Below are 17,937 nucleotides of genomic sequence, written 5' to 3' on the forward strand. Positions count from 1 at the left end.
GGGATAGCTGGAGGAATGTGCAATGGGTAATAGTGCATGAGGGAAGGCGCATAGGGAATACATGATGGTTAAGGGAATGTGGAAGAAGTGTTGGGGTGCGTGGCATAGCTGGAGGAATGTGCAATGTGTAATAGTGCATGAGAGAAGGTGCATATGTAATACATGATGGTTAAGGGAATGTGGAAGAAGTGTTGGGGCGCGTGGGATAGCCGGAGCAATGGGTAATAGTGCATGAGAGAAGGTGCATAGGGAATACATAATGTTTAAGGGAATGTGGAAGAAGTGTTGGGGCGTGTGGGATAGCTGCAGGAATGTGCAATGGGTCATGACCCATAGGGAATGAGTGTTGGATGAAGGAATGTGTAATGAGGCTTGCGGCATGAGTGATGGTGCAATGGGAATGAGTGATGGCTGTAGGAATGCAGAAGAAGTAATGGGGCATGAGTGAAGGTGCATGGGGAATGAGTGATGACTGCAGGAATGCAGAAGAAGTAATGGGGCATGAGTGAAGGTGCATGGGGAATGAGTGATGGCTGTAGGAATGCAGAAGAAGTAATGGGGCATGAGTGAAGGTGCATGGGGAATGAGTGATGGCTGTAGGAATGCAGAAGAAGTAATGTGGCATGAGTGAAGGTGCATGGGGAATGAGTGATGGCTGTAGGAATGCAGAAGAAGTAATGGGGCATGAGTGATGGTGCATGGGGAATGAGTGATGCCTTTAGGAATGCAGAAGAAGTAATGGGGCATGAGTGAAGGTGCATGTATAAATTCTTTGACCCTTTTCAGTCTGGTTTCCGACCAGGTCGCAGGACGATCATGGTCGACCGGGGTGGAGTGGGAGCTCTGATATTGTTAGTTCTCTGCAGCTTTTGGTACTGTCGACCATGCCACCCTGCAAGTCTGCTGGCCTCCCTGGCCCTGCCCTGACCTGGTTTTCCTCTTTTCTGACATATAGGTCTCAAACTGTTTCACTTCCGCCATTTAATTCCTCTTCTTGTGCACTTTTCTGTTGTGTTCCTCAAGGATCCACCTTGTGTCAATGTTGTTTAACATCTATGTTCAGCCATTGATGGGTCTCATCCACTCCCATAGCTTCCGATGCTATTCCTATGCTGACGACACTCAGATTCTGGTCTGTTTAGACCTGTACCACTCTGAGGTGTTGGGACGGCTGTGTGACTGCCTGGCAGCCGTGGGGGAGTGGATTGGCAGAAACTGGCTAAAGCTCGACGGGGACAAGACTGAGGTCCTGGTGGTAGGGTCCGCGACTGACACTGCACATTGGTCCTCATCTCTATGCCCCACTGCTTTGGGTGTTGTTCCTGCTCCTGTGTCTCTGGTAACACATCTTGGAGTCTATCTGTCTGCTTCACTGTCTATGTCTGCTCAAGCCAGTGCTGTCTGTAAAACAGGCCATTTTCTTCTGAGGGGACTTGGAGGGATTTTGCCTTTTCTCCCTGCCCGCCTGTGTCTGTTTCTGGCACAACCTATGTGGCCGATCAGTCGGTTGCAGCTCATCCAGAACCTTATGGCCAGAGTGGCCACATCCTCTCTCTACCGTGCTCATATTAGTCCAGTACTGCACTCCCTGCACTGGCTCCCTGTCACTAAGAGGATTGACTTTACATTCCTTTGTTTGGTACACAGAGTATTCTATGGACAGGGAGCTGATTACCTTCACAAATCATTTCTACCCTATGTTCCAGGCCGCACTCTTCACTCTAGAAATGCTCTCCTAGTGACTACTCTGACGTTCCACTTCTCTAGGATTGGTGGGAGGGCGTTTTCTGTTGCTGCTGCCAAATTGTGAAATGAGACGTGTTGAGAATCACCTCCAATTTCATCATCTTCTGAAAACTCGCCTGAAAACACCAATGAGTAGACTGCTGCTACTCATTGGTGTTTCCATGTGTTGTTCTCGCGCCATGATGCCCTTGGGTAACTGTGTGCACTATAAATGTTGATAACATAACATGTGGCATGAGTAATGGTTGTAGGAATGTGGAATGAGTAATGGGGCATGAGTGATGGCTGCAATAATGTTGAATGAATAGTGGGGCATGAGTGATGTGGTGAGATTTGTGGTAAGGAACGGGACATGAGTGATGGCTGCTGGAACGTGGCCTGAGACATGGGGCTTGGGGTGATAGGGAGAATTCTCAAAATGTGCTAATTTCCCTTTCCTTTTAAGACCCCCAGCAACTGGATTTCTAGGATTTGATTTTTTTTACCTGGGAAGAGTGTGAGCCTTTTTTCCCACTCTTACTTTTGTGTTCTTTGGTTATGGAGTTTTAAAACAACTCCAGTGGCATCATCTGTTTTTGTGTGTCACACAGCACATTCAGTGCAGTGACACAGGGGTGTCTTTCAGACTCCCCAAGGTGTAAATACCTTCTCTGGGTCTGACAACCGTCTCCCAGAGCATGTAAAGTTAAATTGGCTTTACTAGTCTTTTTAAATGTACTGACCCAGTGCACACTATCTTCCTATAGAGTGCTAGAGGGGTTGCTTAGCTTCCCCTGAGTCAAAACACTCATGTACTGGTACAATGTTACCTTTTCCTACTTTAAATGGCTGGTGGCAGAGGTTTAGATCAACTACAGTGATTTTCCCGACCGCTAACAACGGTAGCTAAAAATCGGGTCAGCCATGTTTTTCAATATGGCGCCACAGACCTGTCTGTAAAAACAGACTCTGGTCATCTTTTTTCGCTATTTCTTTTAGGAAAAGTCCTTCTTGTGTTTGTCTCTGCACGCCAAAAACAGGTTTGGTCCCTTTGTTCATTGGCCTTTGGTGGGATTCAGTGCGGAAGCCCTCCTCTGGTGCCTGAGTGCCTGTGGGGGACAGGATGTGAGGGAGGTTCCCGAAACTCCCTGTGCTTAGTCTCCTAGGAGACTTGAATGCACTCTGGCGTGATTGGCTGGCTTTCTGTCCGGCAAGGACAGCCACCCTGCTGTGTGAGTGACAGCCAGGCTGGAATGAATGGGGGAAAACTGTTCAAAAGCAGGTCTCTGGGACTTGGAAAGCAGAGTCGACCACTGGAACGAAAGAACCGAAGACGAGCTGAAGGAAGAGGACTGCTGCAACTCCTGGATGACCGGTGAAGCCCTGCTGCAGGTCCGAATTGCCTGAAACTCCAATCGACAGAGAAGCCCTTCAAGGTTAACTTCTTCCCTCGAGTTTGGTGGGAACAACCAATTCGTAAGCCACCTGGACACCATCCCCAGCTGTTCGAATTTTCATCTGAGTGCTGTTGAAAACCGGAAAGCCAGAGGGAGGAAACCAGCTTGTGGACTTTAAGGCACCCACACCTTAAACCAACGTCTTGCTACAGCTTTTGGCCTCATCCCTGGACAGTGCAGGAACCTCCTGACATCCTCCTCCTTGTCCCCATGACTGAAGCTCAGGAACAGCGAGATATGCTCGAACTGCCAGGAACAACTGCCTCAGCTATAGCTTTCTTCATTAACAAGGTACTGTGCAAACGCGGTCCAGAACTATTTTCGGACATCAAGAAAGTGTGTGAAACTTTCCTCAACTTCAAAGGCTTGTCCTTCCCTAAACATTTGTCAAACTTTTTGCCTAGCCAAATTCTTCTAAACTCTGTGGCAAAGACTTAACCGTTATCTACCAGAACTGTGCCATCCTATACAAAGACTCTGAACCATTGACTTTGGCCCAGGCCTATGAGAAGAATTGCTAGTTGCATTTAACTGAAACCCTTTGCCCTGCAAAATGTATTTGGGCTGTCTATTCTTATAACCTTGTCTTTTTACCCCTTTATTCAGTATCTGAAGTGCCATTTTGCTCCCACTTCAGGGGAGCTAAACTTGTCCAGTTACTTACAGGTTGTGTATTTGTGGTTTATTAGTGTGTGATATTGAGCTGCTTATGCTAGTGTAATATTTTCTAACTGATTGAGTAAATAAATGTATATTTTTTAACCAAGAAACCTTGAGTACGTGAATATTTGAATCACTGTATGTGTTGGTCCTTTGTGTAACTTGTTCTACTGCTCATTCAAACTCTTGAGATAAGTCTGGCTGCTCAGCCATCGCTATCACTTTACTGTGTAGTACAGGCTTGTACCAAAGGTGAAATTGTGCTTACACTTGTAGTCTTAATTGCCTGTAGTGTTCCTAAAGGGTACTGCATGTGATTCTGCCTAACATTGTGTTTGAGTGATGGTGCATGGGGCATGAGAGATGGCTGCAGGAATGTTGAATGAATAGTGGGGCATGAGTGATGTGGTGCGATTTGAGGTAAGGAACGGGACATGAGTGATGGCTGCTGGAATGTGGCCTGAGTAATGGGGCATGGGGCGTGAGTGATGGTGATGGGGGATGGGTGATGACTGCAGTAATGAGTAATGGTGGAGGGAGCATGACTGATGGTACATCGGGCATGAGTGATAGTTGCAGGAATGTGGAACGAGTAATGGGGCATGAGTGATGGCTGCAGGAATGTGGAATGAGTAATGGGGCATGAGTGATGGTGACAGGAATGTGGTATGGCATGGGACATGAGTGATAGGAATATGGAGTCAGTAATGGGGTGTGAGTGATGGTGACAGGAATGTGGTATAGCATTGGACATGAGTGATAGCTGCAGGAATGTGGAGTCAGTAATGGGGCATGAGTGATGGCACTGGTGGAATGAGTGATTGTTGCCGTAATGTGGAATGAGTAATGGGGCATGAGTGATGGTGTTGGGGCATGAGTGATGGTGCTGGGGAAATGAGAGATGGTTGCAGGAATATAGGCTGAGTAATGGTTCAGGGGCATGAGTAATGGTGCATGGGGCATTAGTGATTGTTGCAGGAATGTGGAATGAGTAATGGGGCATGAGTGATGACTACAGGAATGTGGAATGAGTAATGGAGCATGAGTGGTATTGGCAGGAATGTGGTATGGCATGGGGCATGAGTGATGGCTGCAGGAACGTGGAATGAGTAATTGGGTTTAGGACATGACTGATGGTGCATATGGCATGAGTGATGGTTGCAGGAATTTGGAATGAGTAATGGGGCATCAGTGATGGCGGCATGAATGTGGAGTGAGTAATAGGGTATGGAGCATGAGTGATGGGGCATGAGTGATGGCTTCAGAAATGAGGCACAAGCAATGGGGTAATGGTTGCTCACACCATAGGAGCGCTGACCAGTAGTAGGGTGACATTTCTCCTTTCACGGTGCTTCAGAATGTTCTCACTGGGGAACCCCGAGAGCCAGTAACGTTCTAACAGGAGGGCAGGTTATGAGTGGTGAGTGACATAGGGAGTGACATGACATGCGCTGGTTGGTGACATTACACCTCGTGCTTTATATTTATATGTTTGAAAACATAGCGTCGAGAGACAGATAAATACGTCATTCATAACATATGTCCCTCCCACGTCTCTGTACTGTACGCATGAATGAAAGACGCTATTCACTAAGGCAGCCCTACCGACCTTATCCTGAAACCATCGAAAAAGAGATATATCTGCAAACTCATGAAGAACTGAACATGCTATAACCATAGAAGACAAGAGCAAGTGACCTAATTACCAGACTGACACACGGATTTGCACGAAACACAAAGCATACAATCACTATGAAGATACACGAACAATAGGTCAAACTCGCATTCAGACATGAAAAATGTTGCCTGCATTCAATAGACAGCAGAAACATATAATAATGTATAAGCTGAAAGGCAAGCCGTCTAAGAATACATATAAAGCTTGCGTAACACAGAAATACAACAGTAACAAGTGGCCATTTTGCAGAAAATGGATGGTGCAGCCACGTTAGAGTAAATGCAGATTCCAGAGATGCTTTGAATCTGCAGGGAGATTCAATTTGCTGAAGCTTCTGAAATACAGACCCCAAGGTTATTGCAGAAACGTGAGGTTTGGCTAGCTCTGAAGTAGAATGGAACATAATAATTCTCAAGCGCAAGCCATATTTCTGTTAGATTAAGTAAGGAGCAAACAACCTTGGAGTGTCAGGTGCCTGCTAATTAAAAGCTTAAAGGTGCCTGAGGAGCACCTTCAAAGTCTCTAGAGGTCGAAGTGAGTAATAGCACCCATTTTAATAGGAGCTACATTCTCAGTAAAGCTGAACAGAATAATTCAAAACCTGGTCTCCTCACACGTGACCCATAATTGGAGAATAGAGTCCATATGTCAGAGCCAGGTACAGACAGGCACCTGCCTCAACTCCCCAAAGGTTCTCAGAAGCGAAATGCCAGACAAGGCCAAGCTCAAAGCTAAAGGTTCTGGCTGGTGGCCTAGGAAGACAGAGATGTGTGTTACTTGATGGAAAGCAGTGGTTCCCTGTTGTCTCTCCCCAACCTCTAGTTCTGCTCATGTCACCTATACAAGGATGTTGAAGCCAATGCCAACTACTCATTCCTCTCCAATAATGCCATCTTGCAACTGTTGCAGGAGCCAATGAATTGCCGTTCTTTTACTTATCTATTTGGGGGTGGTCCAAACTGGAGCCACCAAATTATTATATCCAATGAAAACACTGACCACTATACATTCTATATGTAGACAATCCCCTTAACCAATCCCACCTTCCCATAGGTTTTTGTAAACGTAACATCAATTTTAACACATGTTTTAGTTGTAAACCGATTTGCGATGTAAAAATATTTGAGCGTGTGGAGACTTTTGGGGTTCGCTGCTGTCCCTGTTTCATATTGATTGTTAATTAAAAAAACAGGCCTTTGTCAATTATCTTGACTCTTCTGTTTTTGGGTGCGAGATTTCCTGGTATGTCTGTTCTGCTAAGAGCTGGGGTTTTCCACCTGTCCATTACATATGGTATCGGTTTCGATGGTTCTTTCCAAACCCTTGAATTTTCGATGTTCCCCGCTGCAAGCCTGAGGACTGCAGAGCCGACCTGTGGAGTAAAGGGATTCACTTGTGAACTGCGACGTTCAACAAGCGCCTCCTTCGGAGAAAATTCTACCCGGTCCCCACGGGTGCCTGCGGGCCAGGGAAGGTGGCGACTGAGGTAGGATCAATACTGAAGCCCTCGGCCGATCCACAGATCTAATTATAGAACATGGATTGGCAAACGAAGGTGGGAGGGAGTTGTTTGTGTGTTATTGGGGAAGAGTGATAAAAGATTTATTTATGAGCGGCTACCTGTAACCAGGGTTATGGACGGTGGCACACTATACCTTGAGAAGAGGTATTAAGTTAATAAGAATAAAGAGATTTACTGTAACAAGGACAAGGAAGAGGGCGCCATGCCCTGTTTGGCTTACTTTTAAGAGATAAGAGGATACCTTGTCAGAGAAGGGCAGGAAGGTGGCCATAGTTGTTTTGTTGTGTTGGATTACTTTGAGGGTGCACCCATATCCAGTGCGAGAGTGAGAAGTGGTTTAAGTTGTAGAAAATGAAGCTTTGCGGATATTGGTTTACATCTTAAAAAGAAGTGAAATTGCGGTGTGGATGGAAAGAGAGCTCAGGGACAAAGGACAGAGTGTGGACAGCGTTTGTGGTGTGTGCCCAAACAGTTGTTGTTGTAGTCGAAAGGTTGAGAAAGTGGAGTAGAAAGTGTTGGAAAAAGGGGAAAGTATTGTTGACATGAGATTGTGAAAGAGGAGTGAAAAGATAGGGGGTTTTAAGATTTTTTGAGTTCCAGAAAGTATCGGCAGCCAAGAGCTTGATGTGCCACCATGGGAGGAGACACTCCCCTTATATATTTGTGTAAGTCTTTGCCACACTATAGGGACAACATTTGTAAATACAACTCCAAGTGGGTTTGTGGCACAGCAGGCCAAGTTTTCAAAATCAGTGCTGCAACACATGGTGGCATATTTACATGCTCTATACAAAGGAAAGAAATTACAGAAGTGAAGATGCTATTAGTGGAGCTAAATTGAATTAAAACAAGCCAGTACCTATTCACGATGAGTATAGCAAGCGCCGCAAGTTGCAAGCGAAGTTGACAGAGGCTGGGGAAGAGATACAGAGACAGAGCAATAAGGAAGAGACAGCGATTACACTGAATGAGTGGGAGGACAGATATTACTTAAATTGGATGGATGGAACATGGATGATTCTAAAGACATAGGGAAGATAAAACAAGACAGGAGAAAGATGAAGAAGAGAGTAAAACATAGGAGGAAGATATACGACAGACAAACAGGATGAGGAAGAAAAAGAATGGAATAGGATCATTGAAAAAGAAAGGGAACAGGAGAGAAAGTGTGATGCAGATAGAGATAACGAGGAACAGAAAGAATATAAAAGAATTAGAGAAAGAGAAAAAGAGAGAGGGAAGAAAGAGAGGGGAAGAATGAGAAAACAAGAAGAGAAGCAGTGAGAGAGAAGAAAGGAAAGCGTGAAATGGCAAAGGGAAGAATTTGAAAGGATGACAAAGCAAAGAGAAGAAAGACAAAGACAAGGGAAAATTGAGGAAGAGAGAGAGGAGGAAGTAGATAAAGAGATGGAACTAAGCCGAGAGAAACGGCAGAGAGAAGCTGACAAGATTGTCAGGAAGCACATGCTCTGGTAATATGATAGAATAATGGAGCAGGAGCAGGAAAGAGATGGAGAGATGTAATAGGGAAGTGGAGAAGATATTAAGAGACTATATTCTTCTAAATGAGGAGGAAGAAGCAGCAATCCGAAGAAGGATTGGTACTTTGAATATAAGCATGAGATATGCTGGTACAGTCCATCAGATAAAAAGGAGTGTTGAAGGATCCTCACAAAGAGGAAAACACTTGAAAACACTTGTGTACGAGTGCAATACAAATAAAATATTAATATCAATATCAATATCAAAACAGAGCTTACTGGAGAAGGCACTGAAGTAATTGTACACAGCGAGTCCCCTGATAAAAAGGAGAAGGAAGTGATGGAAGTTGTGGGACAATTTTTTGGATGAGGAAATGCATGAAAGCGAAAGTGAAAATGAGGAAGGGGAAGTGACAAGACTAGGCCTATCCACACGTTTAAGACGAGAGAAAGAAATAACCTGGTCTGACTTGCAAGAAACAGAAGGGAGAAGGGCAGAGTCTGTAACATATCTCAAACATCCAAAGGGGCGATTGCGTAGTTTGGAAGAAGCAACCCCATATGTAAACAAGTTGAGAGCTTTACCATGGTGAAAGAAAACTAGCATGACATATGCTACTGCTAAAATGAAGGACACTAATGGATTTGACTATAGTACAGAATTGAGGCAATTCCCAGTGCTAGAAAAGGGGGGATGACGGTTGCAATATATACCGTGGCTACAAGTGGATAATGATAATTGAGACGAACAGCAGGAATTACATTAGTGGGTGACATAAAATGCTTGCCTGCTGCCAACATTGGAGAGAAAGCTGATGACATTTGGAAACGAGAGGGGTATCCCAGGGTGACAGCTCAGAATACAGCTCATAATGGAGCACCATTTAATAATTGTAGGGCAAATGTATGGAGATAACTTAAGAGTGCAATAGCCAGATACGTCAGACATGGGTGCAATTATGACACACAAAATGCACAATGATGAAGACCCTGTTGCTTATATTCAAGAGATTCAAGAGGGATGGCGTCTTGAAACAACGGAACCATGGGACAAAGCTTTAGCCATTTTCTATCATATATTGTATCAAGTGTTACCTGAGCCAGTGCAAAGAAATGTAAAAATTGAGGGGAATTGAAACGAAACCATGGCCAGAGATTCAATTAACTATAGTTATACATCATTGTAGATTAATGCAAGAGAATGCCAGAAAGAAACTCGAGAAAAGAAAGCTGGTGAAAGCAAAGTTATCACAGAAAAAGCTATCAAAGTTTTCAGTAGAGGGAACTATGTTGACAAGTGGGGAAGGAGTGGTCACACCAAACACACAGCAGGCACAACCAATGGTTGGAGGGAATTTTGCAGCAAGAGAAGAATATTATTGGCCATGAGGAAGAGGGTTCACACCCAGAGTAAAGGGGGCAAGTTTCAGGCTGCGCAAGGAGGAGGGTTTAATAGAGGACAGCCCAGACCTGTAGGACTGCCTCAACAGTGCTAGATGTTGTCAGAAACTCATTGTCTTACACATGGCTCAATCCTTTAAACACATGGAAAGTTATGGTACATAAGAGACATGTTAATATGGTTGTCAGTAGGAAAACTCCCAAGATGACTAATCGTGGGGTCAAGAAATGTTAGGTACCAGTAACTGTGTAGTGTTGCAGTTATCCAGCCATTAAAACCCCAATCAAGAGGGGACCCAGTGCTAAGTCAGGTTAATTGCTGTTACGCTTACCGTGTTTTGAAGTGCCCATGCCTGCAGAATCTGTTGCCAGAAGCTTGCACCTGTGGGAAGAAACAAGAAGACTCCAGTAAGCCACCAGCGGTAGGAACATCGTTTTATACAAGTTACTTTGGATTTCAAGACTTTTCACAATTGTAATTAGCCCTGAAGGGATGGTTTTTACTGATATTTGTTTATATGGAAGCTGCACACAGCGGCGAGTTCCGAGGAAAGTCAGCGTGTTAATTACATGATTGAGCTTGCTGCACGACCTCTGTCAGCTCGCACGAGACCACTGTCAGCTTGAGAAATTACCCTGTTTCAGTCTGCCATGAGGCCGCTCTCGGCCAAGTCAATTTCATTATTTTCCAATGCAAGGATCACAGCGGTTGATAAAATATACTCTTTCAAGGCTTTCATAAAGCGGCTCCTGGGCTAGTCAATTTCACTGTTTCTCCGCTGCAATGATTATAGGTAGTGCATGCACCATGCCATAACTCAGGCATTGCTTTATCTAGAGAGTTTACCCTGCCACTATCATGGCTACTTAGTTTTGGTACAGGGGTTCATATCCTAAATGCAGCCCTTGCGCTTCAGAGATTTGGCTGTCACTGCAGCTGCAAATGGACAGCTGTGACCTCTGACCCTGCTCTATGCCACTGGTAGAGCAGGCGCTGCAATCAGGAGACTGATGCAGCAGGACGCAGATGCACACTGCTTTTGGCAGGGAGCTCATGAGGGAGGAATCTGATCAGCGGATTACCCTTTCAGAGATAGAAATACCCATGTCTTGTTTATTGTTTCATAAAAATAGAAAATCAGGGCTTTTGCACCCTTGCAAGATGGCAATTTATCACACTGAGCCCTCAGGGTTACCCCCGCCTGACCTCACACTTCCCACATTGTGCGAGATTAAAGGGTCCCTAGGAGTGGTTCATTGAGCAGCTTCCACAAAGCCTCACTCACGGTTTTCTATAGTGTTCCCCCGTATAAAATAATAATAATACTGATCATAAAAGTGACATTCAAATATTGCATGGCGTAAAGTCGTCTGTCTCTGGGCTTACTCGTGACAACGTCTTGCAATGTCGCTTCCCATGATGCCCTTGGATATGAAGCACTAATGATGCTCCTTGTGATGACATTTCTGTGGAATCTTATCTGATGCGGTGAAGGAGGCTGCATAGAGCCTTGGAAACGCGTGGACTGGCCCTGAGGTCATGGCCTGTATGAATAACAGTCCTGAAAAGCTGAATGTAATCATGCATTAGAATTGTTTCTTAGGCTGTACTTTGATGGCCTCTCTGGCCGAATAAAGTTGTTTGACTGACTGACATTTGTACGGCTGTTTCTGGTGCTTCTTCATGCCTAAAGGGTCATGCACAACCATTTTGTAGAGTTCACCACACTACTACCTCCTTGTGTTGCTCCACTTTCTGCATCATACTGTCAGCCTCACTAACACTCTGCCCAACCATCGCCACCATAGATGCCAATGCTGCCAATGTGGAGGCAGGCCCACGATTGAAGTCTATTAAGAACTCACTGGATCATGTTTATCATGAGGATCATGTTTACCAAGAGCTTCTGTTGCCAACCCACTCTTTGGGTTTGATGTGGTGTGGATATGTTTTGCTTGTAAAATAAAAAGGGGGCGTGGCTGTGTAGGTTTTCCCCAGGCATCTAGAGGCTGTGGCATCCCTTGTAAGGATGGCATGGCACTAGCAATGTGCCAATGCTTAATGGAATCATGCTCGACCACCCCCACCCAAGCTTACCACCAGCCAACCTACTCTGTCCCCACCCATCCCCCTCTACCCCTAGCACAATCTACCCTTAGACCCCTACTCTGCCCAACTCCTCCAGCCCTCTCCACCACACCCACTCTACCCCACCCCAACCTCTCTACCCAAACCCACTATTCTGCTTCCACTACCACCACCCCTACACACCCCACAGCTTACTCCCACCCAACCCACTACATGACCCCATCCTACTATCTAACCCCACCCTTCCATACCACCCCACACACTTTACTCTTCCTCACCCTCTTCCTCCTCCTCACCCCACTCTACTCTCACCCTCACAGCACTCAACCTCATCTCATCTCACTGTATCCCAACCATTCCAGCCCAACTCGCCCCACTCGACCCCCACTAATCCACCCCACCCCACTAGGCTACCCCACCCAACCATTCTACTGTACCCTGATACTCTAACTCATCTTCTCCAACCCACTCTACCACTGCAGCCACCCTATCCACACCTCACTCTAGTGTTGCCAACCCGCTCTAACCCATTCCGCCCCACTATACCGCTACTCCACCCCTTGTCTGCAAGTTAGTGTTTGATGGCACATGACATCAGTAGTGCATATAGTAAAAAGACTTCTATACAATACAGTGTCTATTACTAATGGAATGTGTCTGGAAACATGACATTGCAGACATGTGAAATTACTGGGTAGTTAGAGCCCAAATATTTATTGTTTTCTTGCCTATACATGTAATGTACAATAAACTGCTACGAACGCTGAACTATTGGCTTTGCTAGTTGCTGGTCCTGGTTTTAGGCTTCAGAGAAAAGCCTGACAAGAAAGATGGTGATGATGATTCTAGCAGTAACCAGGAACTCTTCTTTCTCCTTCAGGTTCTATCATCATTGTCCAAGGGATTGTTCCATAAGGCCATCTCGCAGAGTGGGGTGCTGGTCTTTCCTGGTGTGGTCACCAACGACGTGGCCACCATCCGTGGCATCGCTAAAGTGAGTGTAAATGGAGTGGACAGGGTGAGGGGAAATGGCTTAAGTGCCAATTGGAGGGGGCAGAAGAGAGCAGAGAAGAGGAAATGAGGCAGAGCTTGGGGGGAACTGGAATATTGGGAGAGGAAATAAAGGCCTGATAGGTTTCGGACAAAAAAAAACAAAAATATATTCATGCGATTACTGCGTGGAGGTGGAAGTAGAGATGGGTCAGGTTACCTGGGATCTGTTGAGGGGATGGCTAAGGGAAGGGAAGAAGCAAAGATAGGGTCCTGTGGCCCTGTGTGGGGATGGAATTAGGGTAGAAAGGCTCATGTCAGGTATGCGTAGGGAATAAGCATAAGGATGCTTGGAGCCACATGACCGCTCTGTGAGCAATGGAGTAAGAATGCATAGGGTCATGTGAGCCCTGTGCAGGAAATGGGAATCAGGATGGAAAGGGTCACTTTTGCTATGTGTGGGAAATGGGAATAAGGATGCTTGGAGCCACATGACCTCTGTGTAGGCAATGTAATAAGAAAGAATAGGGTCACTTGAGCACTGTGTGGGAAATGGGAACCAGGATGGCTAGGGTCACATGAGCCCTCGGTGGAAAATGGGAATTGGTTGGATAGGGTCACTTGAGCCCTGTGTGGGAAATGGGAATAATGATACATGGTGCCACGTGAACTCTTTGTGGGCAATGTAATAAGAATGGATAGGGTCACGTGAGCCCTGTGTGGGGATGCAATGAGGGTAGATAGGGTCATGTCAACTCTGTGTAGGGAGTAAGAATAAGGATGCATGGAGCCACATGACCTATGTGTGGGCAATGGAATAAGAATGGATAGGGTCACGTGAGCCCTGTGTGGGAAATGGGAACCAGGATGGATAGGGTCACGTGAGCCCTGTGTGGGGATGCAATGAGGGTAGATAGGGTCATGTCAACTCTCTGTAGGGAGTAAGAATAAGGATGCATGGAGCCACATGACCTATGTGTGGGCAATGGAATAAGAATGGATAGGGTCACGTGAGCCCTGTGTGGGAAATGGGAACCAGGATGGATAGGGTCACATGAGCCCTGGGTGGAAAATTGTTATCAGGATGGATAGGGTCACCTGAATCTGTGTGGTGCTGGAATGAGGGTAGATAAGGTCATATCAGCTCTGTGTAGGGAATAAGAATAAGGATGCACAGAGCCTGGGAATTGGGATGGATAGGGTCACTTGAGCCCTGTGTGGGGATGGAATGGGGGTAGATAGAGTAATGGCAGCTCTGTGTAGGGAATAATAAAAAGAATGCATGTAGTCACACATGACCTCTGTGTGGGCAATGGAATAAGAATGGATAGGGTCACATGAGACCTATGTGGGAAATGGGAATAAGGAGGCATGGTGCCACGTGATCTCTTTGTGGGCAATGGAATAAGAATGGATAGGGTCACATGAGCCATGTGTGGGAAATGTGAATCAGGATGGATAGGGTCACATGAGCCATGTGTGGGAAATGGGAATCATGAAGGATAGGATCACATGAGCCCTGTGTGGGAAACAGGAATCGGGATGGATAGGGTCACATGAGCCCTCTGTGCAAAATTGGAATCAGGATGGATAGGGTCACATGGATCTTTGTGGAAAATTGGAATAAGGATGGATAGGGTCACCTGGATCTGTGTCGGGATGGAATGAGGGTTGATAGCGTCATGTCATCTCTGTGTAGTGAATAAGAATGCATGGAGCCACATGACCTCTGTGTGGGCAATGGAATAAGAATGGAAAGGGTCACATGACACCTATGTGGGAAATGGGAATCAGGGTGGATAGTGTCAAATGAGCCCTGTGTGGGAAATGGGAATCCGGATGGATAGGGTCACTTTTGCTATGTGTGGGAAATGGGAATAAGGATGCTTGGAGCCACATCACCTCTGTGTAGGCAATGGAATAAGAAAGGATATGGTCACTTGAGCACTGTGTGGGAAACGGGAATCAGGATGGATAGGGTCACATGAGCCCTGGGTGGAAAATGGGAATCGGGATGATAGGGTCAATCGAGCTCTGTATGGGAAAAGGGATTCAGGATGAATATGGTCTTGTGGCTCTGCGTGGAAAATGGAAATTAGGGTAGATAGGGTCACGTGAGCCCTGTGTGGGGGATGGGAATAAACATGATTGTGGACAGGGTGAGCTTTGTGTGGGAGTTTGGAGAAATAGATTAGGGCATTTTAGGGTCACGAGTTCAGTTGAGGGTGGAATAAGAGGAAGGAATAGGAGTATAGAAGTACATGAGCATTGTGTGGAGGATGTGAATAAGGATGGAAAGGATCCAATGAGTTGAGTATAGATATGGAAATACGTGTGGGACGGGAATAAGAATACATACGGTCACGTGAGCTATTTGAGGGGATAGGAATAAGGCTACATAGAGTCATGTGAGCTATGTGTGTGGGCCAGGAGTAAGGATGCATAGGGTCATGTGATGTATGTGTGGGGGATGGGAATACGGATAGAGAAGGCCATGTGAGCTATGTGTGTGGGACGGGAACAAGGATACATGCGGTCACGTGAGCTATTTGAGGGAATAGGAATAAGGATACATAGGGTCAGGTGAGCTATGTGTGGGGGACCGGAGTACGGATACATAGGGTGAGGTGAGCTATGTGTGGGGGACCAGAATAAGGATACATAGGGTCAGGTGAGCTATGTGTGGGGGACCGGAATAAGGATACATAGGGTCTGGTGAGCTATGTGTGGGGGACCGGAATAAGGATACATAGGGTCAGGTGAGCTATGTGTGGGGGACCGGAATAAGGATACATGGGGTCAGGTGAGCTATGTGTGGGGGACCGGAATAAGGATACATAGGGTCAGGTGAGCTATGTGTGGGGGACCGGAATAAGGATGCATAGGGTCAGGAGAGCTATGCTTGGGGGATAGGAGTAAGGATACATAGGGTCAGGTGAGCTATGTGGGGGGATGGGATTAAGGATACATAGGGTCAGGTGAGCTATGTGAAGTGGAGGGAATAAGCATACAAAAGGTTAGGAGAGCTATGCTTGGGGGCTGGGAGTAGGGATACATAGGGTCAGGTGAGCTATGTGTTGGGATGGGAGTAAGGATCTATAGGGTCAGGTGAGCTATGTGGGGGGATGCGAGTAAGGATACATAGGGTCAGGTGAGCCATGTGGGGGGATGGGAGTAAGGATCCATAGGGTCAGGTGAGCCATTGTGGGGGGATGCGAGTAAGGATACATAGGGTCAGGTGAGCCATGTGAAGTGGAGGGAATAAGCATACAAAGGGTTAGGAGAGCTATGCTTGGGGGCTGGGAGTAGGGATACATAGGGTCAGGTGAGCTATGTGTTGGGATGGGAGTAAGGATCCATAGGGTCAGGTGAGCTATGTGTTGGGATGGGAGTAAGGATACATAGGGTCAGGTGAGCCATGTGGGGGGATGGGAGTAAGGATCCATAGGGTCATGTGAGCTATGTGGGGGATGCAAGTAAGGATACATAGGGTCAGGTGAGCCATGTGGGGGGATGGGAGTAAGGATACATACGGTCATGTGAGCGATGTAATGGGGAGGGAATAAGGATACATAGGGTCAGGAGATCTATGCATGGGGGATGGGAGTAAGGATACCTAGGGTCAGGAGAACTATGCATGGGGATGGGAGTAAGGCTACATAGGGCCAGGTGAGGTATGTGTGGGGGATGGGACGAAGGCTACATAGTGTCATGTGAGCTATATGTGGGGGAGGGAATAAGGATACATAGGGCCAGGTGAGCTATGTGTTGGGATGGGAGTAAGGATCCATAGGGTCAGGTGAGCTATGTGTTGGGATGGGAGTAAGGATCCATAGGATCAGGTGAGCTATGTGGGGGGATGTGAGTAAGGATACATAGGGTCAGGTGAGCTATGTGGGGGGATGGGAGTAAGGATACATAGGGCCAGGTGAGGTATGTGTGGGGGATGGGACAAAGGCTACATAGGGTCATGTGAGATATATGTGGGGGAGGGAATAAGGATACATAGGGCCAGGTGAGCTATGTGTGGGGGATGGGAATAAGGATGCATAGGGCCAGGTGAGCTATGTGTGGGGGATGGGAATAAGGATACATAGGGCCAGGTGAGCTATCTGGGGGGGATGGGAGTAAGGATACATAGGGTCATGTAAGCTATTGCATGAGGGGGTTCCTAAGGCTTAAAGCAGTACAGTAGGGGGGCCTCCCAAGAAGGCAGGATTGGTGAAGTGTGGAGAGTGGGTGTGTGGTGCTGATGAAGAATTCACCGGAATTGTATAGTTTCTTATTTTCTGGCATATTTAAACAGATGATTGCAAATCTCTCTGGCTGCGAGACCACCGACTCCTCGACAATGGTGGCATGCATGAAGAGGACACCGGGGGCTCGTTTCCCGAATATTGAAATAAACCAGGTATGTGATGGCTGTGAGCCCTGCTAGTGATGCCTGGTGCATGGCCCGTCCCAGCCAATGACACTCAAGTAACTATTGATCATGAATAGTCACGACGTGGCCAGGTTCCTTCCCAAGGCATATCAATGGGAGGCCTAGAATCATTTATCACATTACCCATGGTGCCAAAGACCTGGGAAAGGAATGCTGCCTGTGTTCAGCGATGATGGACTGGCCATGCCACCTTACTGGCCCTGTCTCCCCTGATCCCCAGGACATCTCATCTTTAATTGACACCCATCATATTGGCAGGCAACTATGGGCGATGTTGGCACCATTATATGATACGATAGGTTATTTATAACACGCTTAATACCCAGAGGTTTCTAAGCACGGACCCGGGGATCGAACCTGTGGTGCTCCATGTCATCTTGTTTCCAAGGCGAGCGCGTTGCTCCTGAGCTATCCTTCCGAGACACGGGCAATGTTTGAACCACCAGTCCCTTCCACTGACCAGCTGGTGGTGACTCCTCTTGTCTGTTGG

At 46.5% G+C, this 17,937-nt stretch overlaps 1 protein-coding gene across 1 annotated transcript in view; it reads left to right on the top strand.

Moving 5' to 3' along the window:
* LOC138570298 (fatty acyl-CoA hydrolase precursor, medium chain-like) overlaps window positions 1–17,937 on the top strand; it is a 373,857-nt gene that overhangs the window by 145,300 nt on the left and 210,620 nt on the right. Inside the window, exons 6-7 of the mRNA XM_069649072.1 lie at window positions 12,894–13,007; window positions 17,310–17,414. Coding sequence (XP_069505173.1) covers window positions 12,894–13,007; window positions 17,310–17,414 — 219 coding nt within the window. The remainder of the gene's footprint in view (window positions 1–12,893; window positions 13,008–17,309; window positions 17,415–17,937) is intronic.

Source organism: Ambystoma mexicanum, chromosome 2q (genome assembly GCF_040938575.1).
Source record: "Ambystoma mexicanum isolate Mex_15411 chromosome 2q, UKY_AmexF1_1, whole genome shotgun sequence".
Taxonomy (NCBI): domain Eukaryota; kingdom Metazoa; phylum Chordata; class Amphibia; order Caudata; family Ambystomatidae; genus Ambystoma; species Ambystoma mexicanum.